This window comes from Macaca thibetana, chromosome 4 (assembly GCF_024542745.1).
Source record: "Macaca thibetana thibetana isolate TM-01 chromosome 4, ASM2454274v1, whole genome shotgun sequence".
In the NCBI taxonomy this organism is placed as follows: Eukaryota; Metazoa; Chordata; class Mammalia; order Primates; family Cercopithecidae; genus Macaca; species Macaca thibetana.
Window position 1 is genome coordinate 35,850,079 of NC_065581.1, and position 15,202 is coordinate 35,865,280.

Below are 15,202 nucleotides of genomic sequence, written 5' to 3' on the forward strand. Positions count from 1 at the left end.
GTGGGACAGCACAGTGCTCTGCACAGAAGCCATTCTCCTGAAAGAGGCAAGTGTGTGTTTCTGCCCAGGGCTATAGAGAAGGAAGGGTGAGAAAGATCATTTTTCTCAGGTCTTTTTCCTTCAGTACTCAGCCCTCAAGAGGCCTAAGTCATATATTAGACAGCTCAGGCTTCTGTAACAAAATACCATAGTTTGAGTGGCTTAAACAACAGACATTTATTTCTCATAGGTCTAGAGGCTGGGAAGTCCAAGATCAAGATGCCAGCCAGCATGGCCCCTGACGAGGACCCTCTTCCTGGCTTAGAAACGGCTGCCTTCTCACTGTAATCTCACATGGCAGAATATATGTATCTCCCTCTTCTTATAAACCCTACCCTCATGAATTCCTCTAACCCTAATTACCTCTCAAAGGCCCCATCTCCAGATACCTTCATAGTGGGGGTAAGGGCCTCAGTATATGAAATGTGAGGGAACAGAACTCAGGCCATAGAAAGTATCTTCATCAAGGGCTGCTCCATATTCTGCCATCTCCTCAATTGCAAAATCAGTGGAGTATTTTGGCAGAGAGGCAACAAGAAAGGTTTAGGCCCTGTATTGCCAGCCTTGTTAACTTCGTTAAATTATTTAGCCCCGTCAAGCCTGAGTTTTCTCATCTGCAAAACTGAGAGAGTCGTGTGGATGATGTCTGAGGCCCTGCTTGCTGAATCTGCAGCTGCCTGCCTCCTGTGACCCTCGTCTTCCTTTCCTCCATTTCCACTGATTGGTGGTGAGAGCCCAAAGGCCGAGTTTGTTGATCCCTGTACCAGCTGTTCTTACTTATTCCCACTTCTGGGGGCAAAGGAAAAAAGAGGAGTTTGAGATTTTGAACTTCACAGTTTTGACCAGAGCCATCCTGTTTATTTTCAGTTATGTAGAAGCATATTTGAGATTCTGATGTATGTGCCTACACACAGACACACATGGCCTGAGCACAAAAGTATTTGAGAAAAACAAGGCTCTTACTGATTATTTCCTTCAGTCTCAGACTCTCTCTACACCAGTTCACTTATTACTCAAGCATTTGATTCTACAAGAGGCAGAATTTTCGAAGATAAGATTCCTATGCCCTGACTGACAGTGGAGCTTAGAAGCCCAGCCTGGGACCCTCTGGCCATTAGCCAGGGACTCTTTGGGGTCCCAGTAGGCTTCCCCTTCACCCTTTTCTTCTCTCCCATAGACCTCAGGGATTGGCCCACCTGTCCAGGTGCCTGCCTCCACTGTGTCCTCCCTCATCCCTTGTATCCCAGAACTCTGGGGAAGGAATAAGGTTTTCCAGTGTCTCCCCAGTTTTGCTGTGTTTGAAATAAGCACACAGTCCCCTTTTAAGATTTTATTGCATGTTAAAACAAAAATGGGAAACTGAGAGGTTTGCGAAAAATAGCCAATAAATAGCCAACAATGGGGATGTTATAAAGTTATGAGAAATACTAAAAATAATAGTTGTCCTGGGTCTTGGTCAAACATTAATAAACTAGCTCTTTCCTTGGCTCTTCTGACTGCCTTCTCTCTAGATATTGTCTTGAGGTTTTGGCTTCCACTCGTTTTCTGAAGGGCCCTACCTCCTAGCACATACACAAAGCCCCTAGAGAACAGCTGTTGGCAGCAATCAACGCTTACAAAACAGCTGAGACTGGTGGGCTGTAATTACTCTGAAATCTTCTTGCAGGCTGAGATTGGAGATGGCCTTTGAATTGTGGGCAGCTTGGGGGTCTCCCACTGCAAAGGTCCCACAAAGTGGAGAGGATTGCATGGCCATCTTTTCTGCCTTTCCTCTCCCTTCATGCCACTTTTCTTGATGTCTTTCCTGAGAAAATTTGTACACTCCATAATTGTAACTTGTAACACTCACTTGCCAACAAACCCAAGAGTGTAAGTCCACAGGGCCTTTCCTGGAATAGGCACTTTTCACTGGCCTGTTTTGAAAAGGCTGTGTTCTTTCTAGTAATCCCATGGGGTTGTACACTTTAACCTGACGTTTAGCCCCCAGCTGTTGCATGTTGCTGCCCATATAGGGAATGGATTTTCTCAGGAGTCCTCACACTGCCAGCCCAACAAGAAACCAGGGCTTGTTGCTCTCTGCCTGCCAGCACCACCCTTTCTTCAGATGCTGAGCTCTTCTGTGGCCTCCCATTTTCCTGCCAGCCAGAGGGAGGTGACCAATCTGAACTTTGGTTCCAGAACCTATTGGGCTACTTTGAGGACATCAAGTTGTGCTCCTGTCCGCTTGGCTAAGAAAAAAAGACAGAACCCTATATGGTTTAGGGATACTGACATAGATGGTAGGTTAAAGAAAAGCCAGAGGATAATAACATTTAATTCAGGATGGTGTGGTCTCAGAGGAGCAGAGAAATGGCGGGAAGTGATCCTAGGAAGGGCATTTTCTATTTCTTAAACCAAGTAGGAGGCATGTGAATGGGTCATTTATTATTGTTGTTGAAATCACAATACTATAAAATACGTTCTTTGGAATTTAAGAAACATTTCATTTTTTTAAAGAGGAAAGAACACAGTTCCTTGTCGTTGAGGTCAGCATGGGGCTGATCTAAAAGGATATTGACACAGGAACTGGGCAGTGAGGCAGTAAGAATGCAGTTGGAGGAATATCAGGTGGGAAGATGCCACACATTTGTTGGGTTAGCCACCACATTTCCCCCCTCTCATTTTCTCTTCAGGAAAAATCTCAGATCCAAGAAAGATGTATGTCCTAAACAAATCCCTCCCTAAAATCAGTTAAGGTATAACCACTTTTAAAAGCTCTTTGTCTGTTTTATCCACTGGGTGTTGACTGAGCCCACCCAGTGCTTTACCTGATAGGAGCACTAGTGGGAAATACAAAAGAAGCTGAAGAGGCATGCACATGTGTCAAAAGACCAGGAACCGTCCTCGGACCTTATGTATGCGTGAGCAGGTTTGCATCAGGGCGGTACAGCCAGGTTGCCGGGCGCGGTGGCTCAAGCCTGTAATCCCAGCACTTTGGGAGGCCGAGACGGGCGGATCACGAGGTCAGGAGATCGAGACCATCCTGGCTAACCCGGTGAAACCCGTCTCTACTAAAAAATACAAAAAAAAAAAACTAGCCGGGCGAGGTGGCGGGCGCCTGTAGTCCCAGCTACTCCGGAGGCTGAGGCAGGAGAATGGCGTAAACCCGGGAGGCGGAGCTTGCAGTGAGCTGAGATCCGGCCACTGCACTCCAGCCCCGGCGACAGAGTGAGACTCCGTCTCAAAAAAAAAAAAAAAAGAATTCTAAAGCACAAACCCTAGATGCAATCAGTCCACAAAGGGTGCAGGTAGGGCACCAGTGCTCATCAGTGCTTGTTGTGTGCCAGCCACCCTCCCTGTGTCATTTCATCCTCCCCACACCATCCTGGGAAGCAGGCATTAGCATCCCTGTTCACAGGTGAGGGTTACATAGGAAACTGAAAATAATTATCTTCCATGTACCTTTCCTTCCGGTGGAATGTTTCTAATCGTTGTATCCTCCATGGTTATATTTGGGGGACATAAGGTTGCCATTTCCATAATTAATTGTTGTCTGTGATGGGGTTGTGGGTGGGGCAGGGCACGCATTGGTTCCTAGCTCAGACATTTTCTTTTGGATGACCTTGGATGCCCTTGAGCCTCAGAATATGTCTGCGAGACTTGGAGGATTCCCCCTGCTTTTGCCTCCGTGCTTTATGGTCTGTCAGGGTAGGTAGGAGGACCGTGTTGGGGAGAAGGGTCTTAGTTAACTGAGTGACCCTCTGTCTCTGTGCACTCAGCATGTGAACTAGGTGGGCTGGGGGCAGTTTCTTTTCACCCCTTGCCATATGCAGATGAATAGAAGCTGGAAATTTGACTTGTGTGAGGTCACCTGAGTTGACAGACAATGAGAGCCCATGACTTGCTAATGCCTGTGGTCTGTAACCTGGAGATCATGGCCTGGCTAGCTGGCCCTGGACAGAGGCAGTGATCAATAATGTGTAAGGCATTGTTCAAACAGGAACCTCGATGAGGAAGAAAGAAGAGCTGAAAATTTCGCCCTGCAGGGGAGAGACTTTTTAGGAAAAAGCAGCCAGAGAGGGGTTCTGTGTCTCTGGGAGTTGACTTATTGGATGGTGAAGGTGGTTTGAGAGTTTCTGCGGTCATAGCGACTATCTTGTTTATGAGACGCTGCTGCCACTTCCTCCAGAGGCTTTCCGCATGTGCCATTGTTCCAGTAGAAGCCTCTTACATGGCCACTTGGGATGAGGGTGGTTTGGTTTGGTTAAAAACAAAACCCTGTTAATGGAAGAAGTCATTTTTTAAAAAGAATCAAACAATTTAACCCCAAATGGATCGATGTGTACCCTTTTGATGTGGAGCTGGGCCCTTTCTTCCAATGTAGATCTGCTAATTTGGGGTTCTCTGCCTTCCTTTTATTACATGAACCACATCCATAAAATACCATTGACGAAAATTTCCAGTTTGCTTCTTAAAAGTAAAGCCAGAATTTGACCACTTGTGAAGCAAGCTGAGTATAGATTTCTTTTGGAATTTTTTACAACTTCCCCAACCACACTTAATTCAAGAGCACATTTTAAAAAATGATCTCATTATTAAGTCTCTTCAAAGTACTTACTTGGTTGTCACAGAAAGGTTCTTTTACACTGGTTTCATAATTTATGTAATGTTTAATTAAATTTTCTATTTTCATCAACAAATATAACCATCCTAAGCAGTTTTGGAAATGACCCCAGCTGACTCTTGGTAAGGGTAACACTTGAGTGTGTGGAAGCAGAAGACCATGGGTGTGGGGAGCGAGCCTGCCCAGTGTGGACATAGCCGTCCGCTGGCATCACTTACTGAGGGATGGGGTGGCGTGCAGTTAGCTCATTGGCAGGTCACTTAAGCGGAGGTCGATAACAGGCTTGCCAGGTAGGTGTCGTTATCCCTGTTACAGATGACCAAATGGAGGTGTGGGAAGAACAAGTTGCTTGCTCACAGCAGCGCTGCTGAAAGCGGCAAAGCCGATTCCACAGTCTCAGGCATTTCGCTACCTGCAGACCCTGCCCTGTGGGAGCCAGCTGTCTCTGAGGTGAGGGGCTGGAGGCGACCCACAGCCTGCATGAGAAGGAGCAGGCCTGAGTTGAGACGCTGTTCCCTCTCCTCGCTTCAGTATTGTCTTGGATCCTCCTGTTTGGTTCGCACCCCAAGAGCTGCCTTGGAGAAAGGCGTCACTCCCTCACAGAAAACGTTTTGTCCTGAATGGAGAAGCTGCCTCCAGCTGAGTGTCCAGGAAGTGAGCTATTGTTCACACAGCATGTTCTAAACGTTCTCTGCCAGAAGGAAGCCCTTTCCCTCTGGTGTATCTTTTAAAGCAAAACAACAAAAAACAAAGGAACCTGGGTTTTGATTAACTTGTTTTTTAGATAGAATTTTGTTTATTTTGGAACCAGATGAATGTGAATGGCAAGTACAAGCCCTGTCTAATCGCTGTAAACTGAAACGTGCAAGGGAGGAGGGTGGTGTGGACTATTTGCCTGGCATCTGTAGTTTTACGAGGACTACAGATGTTTCCCAGAGTAAGTAAGGCTGGCATCTGGTCAAGTTACAGAGGGAAACAGGCGCAGTATCTCCTGCTATGGCCCTGGGAAATGACAGGGACTAAAATCCCCCAGCAACAGAGGCAGACAGGCATTGCCTTTGAACGAGGAACAGATCTCACCATCCGTGCTTACAGCAGCAAGAACCTTGCCTTTTAGGATGATGTCATTCAGGGAATGAATGAATTACACCAAAACTGTGTCTTTTAGGCAATGCACAGCTTGCCCAGACTTGTGTCATAATAAATTAACTCCTCATTATAGCCCTACCTTGAAAGCAAAGGCTGCACTCAGACCTCTTGTACATTGTGTCAGATCTTTACAGCAGGCCTCTGTTGGTATGTGCATTTTGTGTTTGAGGAAACTGAATCTTAAGGAAGAGAAGTCAGGTCATTTGCCCATAGCAATGATCCCATGAGTGAGGACTCTTTTTCACCTTATAGAAGAGGAAATTGAAAGTCAACAAAGTTAAATGACTTATCCAAGGTTCCACAGCTAATTAAGTGTCAGAACCAGAACTTGAACTCAAGTTTTTAATTCATAAGTCCTTGTTCTTTCCACTCCTACACACTGCCTTTCCAATGTTCTCAATCCAGTGCATTTGAAATCCTACGCTGAGCTTTAATAGAGTGAAAGCTAGGCTTCAAACAAGCTGGACACCATGAATTAGGTAGATAATGAATTGAGCAATGCCCACATATGGCTAGTGCTGTGACCCATGGACGTTATTTTGATTTTCTCATGTTTGCTTTTCTCTTCTTTAAAGTGGGAAGAATGCTAGCTCCCCACCAGGGTGCTTGTGAGGAGGAACTGAATCACCAGGAGGGCAGTCAGCTGGTGCCTAGTGCAGCAAGGACCCCACTGAAAGAACCCAGCCCAGAACCTCACACCGTGCAAGTCTTGAGTTTTCACATTGTTGAACAAAAGTGCTTTCAGGGTCGGTGGTCGACCTTGCTGTGAGCACATGAATTCTATTTTCAGGAAAGATGAATGAGCCTTCAGTGTAGTTCACACAGCTTTCACATACTCCCGAATTTTGAAGGTGTATTTGATTTTGTAATTTTATTTGATTTCAGGAGACAGAGGATACAAACATATTCTACTAGCTAAGTATTCTAATGTGCTGCTTACCATGCTAAAGGAACTCTCAGATGTAGAGATCAATTTCTTTTGACCCTGATTAATATGAGCCAGTTTCCCAGGGTCTACTCATCCTGGGAACACTGATAATTGAGTTTTCAGACTGTCAGGACTGGGGTTAGCCTGGGTTCCAAAATAGAGAAAGCCACACCACAACACAGAAGCTGTGCTGAGAGCCCTTACCCCAGAAGGCTTTGTGACAGGGAATAATGGTGCCATCGACTTTCCCACATTCCTTTCTCTTTGTTTCCTTCGCCTCTCGGGCATGTCTTTGCTTATTAGCATGTTGAGCAGAGTTCATCACAAATGAAACTCAGACTAGTGTTAATCTTACAATTTATTATCCTCTAAAAGGTCTGATCCTGAAAGATTTTTCCAGTATTTCAGTATGAGACTTTTCAAACTACAGAAAACTTGAAAGACTTGAATAGTGAATGCCTGTATATCTACCACGTAGGGCATGGATTCTATAATTAGCATTTTGCTGTACGAGCTTTATTGCATCTATCCATCTGTCTACCCCTCAGTGCACTTAGCAATCATGTTATTTTTTGATGCATTTCAAAGTAAGTTGCAGACATCAGTACTTTCATCCCCAAACACTTTAACATATATATGATTAACTGGAGTTTGATGTTTGTTTATAGTTATTTGGGGGGGGTAAAATTTATACAAAGTGAAATCTATTAAGTCTGTTATTCCATCAGTTTTGACCAATACATACATTTGTCTAACCTAAATTCCTATCAAGATACTGAACATTACTATCGCTCCCAGAAAGTTCCCTAGTGCCTTCCCCAGCCAGCCAGTCCTCACCCAGCCTCTTCTGGTAGTTTTCCATTCTCAATTACTTTTGCCTATTCTAGAACTTCATATAAATGGAATCTTTGCGGCACGTGCTCTTTCGTAGGTCGTATCTGAAAGCTTTTAACTAGTGCTTTAAACTGAAGTTTAGGGACTCTGTCAACTTCGTTTACCCACCTTCTTCCTGTTTCGCAAGTTCAGAGGTAATTAGGAGTGGCAAACTGCAGGAAATCTCAAGGCAACTGATGGATCCTGATAGTGTATTTGTATTAAGTATATATGTATGTATTATTAAACCTTAAGTATATATAATTCAGTGCTGAGAATCCTACATCTGACCACCCTGATATTATAAGACAGGTGTTCCCCTGTAGAATCTGAGGAGCTAAGACCCGTTTCCCTGGCCGCACTACTGAGGAAATTGATTCTGAGTGAAAGTTTAGGATGTTTTCGTTGGCCTGGTTTTATCCATAGCCAGACTAGCAGTGTGCCGTAATGACATTCAGATTGTGAAAGAACCAGACCGAGGGAAGGTTACTTGGAGGCTGGTGGGGGTGCCTGAAGGACCAAGTGGCAGGTTAACCAGTGTTTTTAGGTAACTGCAGGCTTTCTGAGGTTTGTGTACTTCCTCCTCACCCCTCCCCACCATGCCAAAAGATAAGCCTGCTCCTCGATGAAAAGTAGATTGTGTACATTGAACTAGAACCCAAATACATAATCCTCATTAATCTTTTAGATTCTTGACCCACTTATTAAAGCCAGTACTTGGCATATAACCCAGAGTTATGTGGCAAGCAATAATAAAGTTAATTGGAATCTAGGTCTCCCAACTTTTTTATTCTTTCAGCAGTTTCTTGGCACTTTGAGTAAAAGATTGCTTTTACAGTAGGCTGTTCTGGTATGAGAAGGTCGTTTGGCAAGTATTAGTTCCTTGTGTTTCCTTCACGTCATGTCAAGTCAGGGCTACGTATTTCTTCTCGGTCATGTTCATGTCATGTCCATGTATTTCCTTTCTGTCAAGTTGCAGATGTGGGTCTAAGCCCTGACCTCTGGGTCAGGGAAAGGGCCAGCTGGTAGTTGCGGGGTGCGAGGTGCTTTCAGGGAGCAAGACCCAATATCAGCAACCCAAGAGGTATAGGAAAGACAAAAATGAGGGGGCAGGTAGGAGGTGAGAGCCTGAGACCGTGCTCTGGAAGCCAGAGCTCCCTGGCTTTCCTCTCTCCACCAGCCTAGCCTGGGGCAAACACAAAAGACAGGCTTTAATAGGAGCCTTTGTCAGGGAAGACGGACAAAGCACTTTTGAAACAAAACAGCTCTGTTGTCTCTCAGCCTAGTAGAAAAAGGGGAGTTGAAAAAGAAGGTGAAGATGTAAAGGGGATTGAAGTAGGGGGACACAGCAATGAACATGGTAACAACCTGAGTGCCGCCCTGTGAGACACAGCTGAAGTGGAGACCGAGCCCCCTCTGTGGAAAAGGAGTTCTTCATTGTTAGCGGCCATGTCTGATCGCCTCGGCAAGGACAGCCCTGAGCCCGCTGGCAGATAGTTACTCATTCCCTGCCATGCGCCTTTCCCCTCCCCCACCCCATTCTGCCTCCCTCTCCTAAAAGCAGTTGACAAGGTTAGAAAATCAGGACAAATAATTTACTTCAATCCGTCTTTGTCTTTCCTGAGGCCATGCGCAATTCAGTCTGGGAGGAGAAGGAAAAAAAATCACCCAGACCCTGGCCAGTGACCCTTTTTCAGATGTGGAATCAAAGCCCACTCTAGGCTGAGAGCCTGTCTGCTGCTAAGAGGCAGAAGACAGAGATGGCGATGAATTCTTATGTGGTTTCTGGGCCTGGGAGTGCAGCTGTCAGCAGTCTTTAGAGTTCTTTGCACAGCCTAAGGAACCGATTTTGACGTCAGCAGTCGCCTGATGGGATGGGCACAGAGCATGTGGTGAGGCTGAGGAGGCTGTGGCTCAGCCACTCGGCCCCCTGCTCCTGGGAATGGGGAGCACTGTCCAAGCAAGGCCATCTGGCCAGAGGAGAGGGTCTGCCACTTTGCCCCCCTGTAGCAGGAATCAGGCTCGGTTGCCAGTGGCACCTGTGAAAGTGCAGTGCCCTCTGTGGGCAGTTTGGGATTGCCCATGGAGGAGAGCTTCAGTTTCCTCACATGAAAAGTGGGATAATGTTTGGCTGGCTGCGAGTCAAGGCTCTGCAGGATTGCTCAGAGAAGGGATCAGCTGGAAGTTTTGGAGTGTGAGGTGCTTTGGGGGAGTGCCAACCTTGTGCCAGCAACTCAGAGAGTCAGAGAAACGTAAAAATGAGGAGGGAAAGGGAGTTAGAGAATTCAGACTGGTGCAGAGGGAGACTGTTGGCTGCCTTCCCCCTTTCCCTGTTAGTGTAAAAGTGACCGGTGTATTAGCGATAGCTAACAAACGTTTGTCATCGAACACCACCAGTGTGCTAGCTGTGTACAAGGCATATGGTGGGACCTAAAGTAAACAGCGTGACGCAGGGTTCTTACCCTCAATGGTTCTTTAGTGTCTCTGGGACACACCATAAAACACTTAATCAGGGAAGTAATCCTGCAAAGCAGAAGGTGTTTCTGGGCCAATAAGGTCATCAGTGCTGGGTGGAAGAGGCGAGGTGGAGGGTGTCTCCGGCCCCGTGGCTCAGTGGCTCAGGCCTAAGGAGACCCGTGTATATTTTCCAACTGCCAGGGGGTCCTAAGGCACCAACAACTCCCAGGCAGCAGAAAGGGTGTTGGGAGGGAATGTCTGATGTCGGGAGCCAAGTCAGCTGTAGAAACTTCTCTCATGCTCCCATTTACACCAAAGAAAAGTAAAAGGAAAGTGGCTCCTTTCCCATCCTCCTCTATGTGGGGCCCCAACTTCTAGACATGTTGACCAGACTGATTCCTGCTGTCCTGATATTTGGCCCCGTGTGGTAGCCCTGCACACAGCCGTGACTTGTACTGCCTCCTTAAAGGGAGGTTTCCCACGGGCCTTGGAGCCAAGTTGCACCAAAGCTTGAGGTCTGCCTGTGCCCAGCACACTTCCTGGCATACAGAAGACCCATCAAAACTCTTTCTTCCCCCTCCTTCAAATCCCAGTATTTATTAAAAAGCTGGGTGTCATCTGCATGGCTCTGCCGCCTGGTGATGGGGGATGGAGGCCTCTCCATGCATATCTCCACCTCCCATCACCAGCCCGTGGGCAACCAGAATCCTGTGGTCTAAACAAGCAGATGTCAGATGGCCTGAGCAGCAGTATCTCCAGTGTTTGTTTTTGTTCTTGTTTTCAGCCATATGGGGAATCCATTTTTCACAGCCCTGGCAGGGAAAAATAGTCTAAACAGAGTCATCCTGAAAACTTTCTGAAAATGGAGTATTTCCAAGCATTTTGTGAAGACAAGAGTCCATTATGGTGATAACTTTCAAGACCTTATATTAACAAACACAAGTGTAAGTTTTCAGTCAGTTCACGTGAAGTGCAGTAGTAAGGAAGCATGGCCATTTCTCATCTCTCTCCAAAAATGTCACTCATCCAAAACCACAGAAAAAGAGGAGAACACTAAATGGTTCCCTTCCATTACATCTAACCTGTCTCTTCCCCTGAAATGCAGAACATTTCTGGGAAAGCTGCCTATTCGGATTGTTTTTTAACTCAAGCCTAGGAGGTTAAACTGCATGAAGTGTGTAGATCAGAATGATATCTGCTGTGTCTGAATGCTCTTCTTTGTCTAGACTAAAATGATCATATTTCCTCTCTGCTGGTTCTGGGCCGTGAGGGTGAGTTTGAAGCAAGGAGAAAAGATGAGCTCCAGCTCCTCCCTATCTCCACAGCTCAGGCTGAGGGCTTGGGCAGACCACAGCTCCAGACATTCTGCTTTGGTGCCAGGGCAGGGACCTGCCAATCTCTGCCCAAACAGGACCTCTTTGCTGCCTTGTCCCTCCTGGCCCTGAGCTTCGACCAAGACAGGTTCCAGTTGCTGAGGAAGGAGTCCAGGGTTACAGGCTGTGAGTCCAGTGCCGAGGACCCTGAGTTCTTCTGGAACTAGAACCAGCTCAGCTTGACTTAGCCACGGCAGTTCATGAAACAATAAAACAACTTCCTAGCCTGGGCAAAATCGTTCTGAGAGCGTCCATTAGCATTTCCCAGCCTGTCTGCAGCCTGGAACACCTCTCTGGATACCCGGGCTTCTGGGCCAGGCACCTGTAACCCCAGCGCTTTGGGAGGCTGAGGTGGGAAGGATCCCCTGAACCCAGGAGTTCAAGGTTTCAGTGAGCCATGATTGCGCCGCTGCACTCCAGCCTGGGTGACAGAGTGAGACTATGTCTCAAAAAAAAGAAAATTTTAAAAACCTGGGCTTCTGCTGGCCTATGTCAGTTGACTAGTGGGTGACTCCTGGGGCAAGCAGGAAAGAGCGGAGCGGAGAAGCAGCGGGGGTGCTCAACTCTGTTCACTCTGATGCCAAAAGGCCCTTTGGCAAAATTTCACAAATTGTACCACCAAGGGATGCTGATTGGACAGGTCAGCTGGGGCTTCAGATGTTAAGTGATTATGATGCTAATGAAATATATTATATGACTTTATTTCAAAGGATACCTTGAAGTCACCCAACCATTTCAGCCCTTTCCTCCCCCGGCACGCTGCATGGCCGTGGAGAACAGCTTTTCCAGTGCAGACTCTAAAGAAATGGAAACTACACTTTGGTTCATTCACAGATTCATTCAATAGATTGTCCATTTACCATGTGCCAGGCCCAGCGGGTGACAAGGCAAATAAAATATGGTTGATGCCAACCCTCATTGGTGTCTACAGTGGTGGTAAGCTCTGTATGTGAGTAGAATAGAAGAATGCAGGAGAGGCAACTGGGAGATGGGTAAGGGAGACTTTTCTCTGAATAACATTTTGTATTTTTTGAATTTTGAATCATGTGAATGTATCAAAAAATAAGTGTAAGTAAAAATATTTTTACAACTTTAAAAATAGGTTTTACTGGGCTGGAGCACTCACAGGACAACAGAGCAGAAGTGGAAACAAACTAACCTTTTATTGAGCATTTACTGTGAGCTAGACCTTCAGCCAAGTGCTTTATGTACATGATGCCTTTAATCCATACAACCCTGGACAAAGGCAGTATCATCCTCATTTTTATCTATTTTAAATGGAAGCTTGCCAGGTACGGTGGCTCACGCCTGTAGTCCCAGCACTTTGGGAGGCCAAAGCAGGAAGATCACTTGAGCCCAGGATTTTGAAACCTGCCCGGGCAACATAGTGAGACCCTATCTCTACAAAAAAGAAAAAATAGCCAGGTACAGTGGCTCATGCCTATAATCCTAGCACTTTGGGAGGCCAGGGTGCGCAGCACTTGAGTCCAAGAATTTGAGACCAGCCTGGACAACATGACGAAACCCCGCCTTTGCAAAAAAATAACAAAAGATTAGCCAGGTATGGTGTTGCATGCCTGTAGTCCTAGCTATTAGGGAGGCTGAGGTGGGTGGATCAATTGAGCCCAGGAGGTCAAGGTTGCAGTGAGCCGTGATCACATGACTGCACTCCAGCCTGGGCAATAGAGCAAGACCCTGCCTCAAAAAACAAAATTAAAATTAAAAAATTAAAAATAATAAGGTATGGTGGCACCTACCTGTCATCTTAGCTATTCAGGAGGCTAAAGTGGGAGGATCACTTGAGTCCAGGAGTTCAAGAGCAGCTTGGGCAACATAACAAGACCTCTTCTCTATTAAAAAAAATGAATAATAAAAATAACAATAAATGGAAGCTTTGGGAGGTCTGGGGAGTTTCCCTTGTATCATGCTGCCCCTGCTGAAGGAGGCAGCACTTGAAACAGGGCCAAAGAAAGTGATGGGGGTGGAGGGAGGCGTTTTCTTCAAGGGGCAGAGCCAACCTGCTCTGCCACTGTCCCTCCCGTGCTTCTGGGCTGCTGGTTCCAGTGCTTAGAGACGCAGCCTCAGTTTGCTCCTGGGGTCAGATTTGTTTCCCTCTGCCTTGCTGTGCTCGGGGAAGGAGCTTGCAGTCTGGTTAACAACGGTCAGGTGACAGCCTGAGCCAGCAGTCACTTCTGTGGCTGGAGGAAGATACCTTCCCGAAACCCCAGCTGCCCGAGGAGAGGTGGTGCTTGCACTGTGCTCCTCTGCTGGGTGTCAGATGCACGGCTTTGTCTGCCAGCCGGCTGGCTAGAGAGTTGTTTTTCCGATTGTCTGACCCAGGCGCCTTACTTGCACTTAGAGGAAAGAGCATCCAAGCCCTGGTACAAAAGGTCCTCTTTCTCATTTCTTTGGAAAAAGAGCAGTGAATGAGCTCATTATCACTGCAACCCAAAAAGGAGGAGGAGGGGAAGAAGAGAAGGTGGCTGCTCCCCACTGCCTAGTTCTGCCCCTGGCCAGGTTTCCTGGGGAAGGGGGCTGGATCTGGTCCAGAGTGACCAAGGCCAGATGGCTGGGACAGGTGGTCCATACTGGGGGCAGTGCTAGAGCCACTGGATGCTTTGAGACTAGCTTTCTCTGATGTGGTCCAGAAGAGGGACAGGTGTCTGTGCCCCATCGCATCCCCTGAACGCAGCGCTCCATCCAGGACTGCTGGCCTCCAAGAAGCAAAAGGTCTTCTGTTTGGGCATCAGTGCCTGCCTCGTCTTTCCTTCTCAGCGGTTTCTGTGTGCAGGCGCTCTGGAAATCATCCTCACTCCCCAGAGCTTGTGGTCATACAGTGTCAGTTATCTGGTGAATGCTGATGATTTGCCAGGCACTACCCTGGGCACTCAGGGTAGCATGGAAAGTCTCCACTCTCATGGAATTGAAATGTTAGCGTGAGCAATGAAATGGTCAGGCCTGGCCTGTGATTGCGGCCTCTCCCCAGTCTCTGCTGGTCTGGGAGAACTGCTGGGGAATGAAATAGAGATGCCTTGGAGGAGAGGCTCTTCGGTGTTTCTAGCAGCTAATAAGCCCAGACTGTCACCGTCACACTCCCTTCAGAGCAGTACTTCAGACCTTGTGGGCTGGGGCTGGAGAAGGCCTGTCTTAGACCTGAGCAGCAGAGAGTCCTGATACCTTGCAGGCTGGTGCTGGTGCTGGGAAGCATCTGAAAGAGACCTGGAGGTCAGCCCCCACTGGCGCTGTGGTGAGCTGGCAACGTTTACCCCAAGCCTGACTACCTCTCCTCTTTGCTCTTTCTTCCATTTCAGATTGAGAAAATCATGAGTTCTATTGGAGAAGGGATTGACTTTTCTCAGGAGCGGCAGAAGATCTCAGGTACCGTACCAAGTGGCCATTTCCCCACAGACCCGGCAGTCTGGCTCCTTTCTGGCTCAGGCCTGCCTCTCACACAGAAGACAGATGTTCAGCGGGTGGGAGAGGTCAGCTTCAGACCACGTCATGCTCCTGTAATTCACAGTCCCCAATACCTAGACAGCCCCATCTTGCTGTTATTTTTAGAGCCGTGACTCCTTTTACCTATGGGAGGGGAAAGGGTACAAAATGAATTTTAAGCTGCCTGTTAGGAAAAATGTTTAGATCAACAATCGTCACTTATTCATTATTTTATGGACTTTCTTAGATGCGCCTAAATCGGAGTGCACCTCAGCGTTGGTCTCTGCAGCTTCCGAGATGGCTCTCAAGGGTCTCATCCGTGATGGTGGCAGAGCACTGGGTTAG

The 15,202-nt window shown here is 47.1% G+C and overlaps 3 protein-coding genes across 10 annotated transcripts in view; 1 reads left to right on the forward strand and 2 right to left on the reverse strand.

Moving 5' to 3' along the window:
• Positions 1-9,522, reverse strand: part of RPS10 (ribosomal protein S10) — a 624,010-nt gene extending 614,488 nt beyond the window's left edge. The window contains exon 1 of the mRNA XM_050787851.1: positions 9,517-9,522. The gene's annotated coding sequence lies outside the window, so the exon portion shown is untranslated. The remainder of the gene's footprint in view (positions 1-9,516) is intronic.
• Positions 1-15,202, reverse strand: part of TAF11 (TATA-box binding protein associated factor 11) — a 322,409-nt gene that overhangs the window by 155,962 nt on the left and 151,245 nt on the right. The gene's annotated exons all lie outside the window — the stretch shown is intronic.
• Positions 1-15,202, forward strand: part of ANKS1A (ankyrin repeat and sterile alpha motif domain containing 1A) — a 192,227-nt gene that overhangs the window by 144,268 nt on the left and 32,757 nt on the right. For 4 of the 8 annotated variants that reach the window (XM_050787560.1, XM_050787558.1, XM_050787559.1 and 1 more), the window contains 2 exons: positions 14,734-14,800; positions 15,105-15,197. In XM_050787560.1, coding sequence (XP_050643517.1) covers positions 14,734-14,800; positions 15,105-15,197 — 160 coding nt within the window. The remainder of the gene's footprint in view (positions 1-14,733; positions 14,801-15,104; positions 15,198-15,202) is intronic. The other 4 variants (XM_050787564.1, XM_050787562.1, XM_050787563.1 and 1 more) reach the window with 1 other exon arrangement.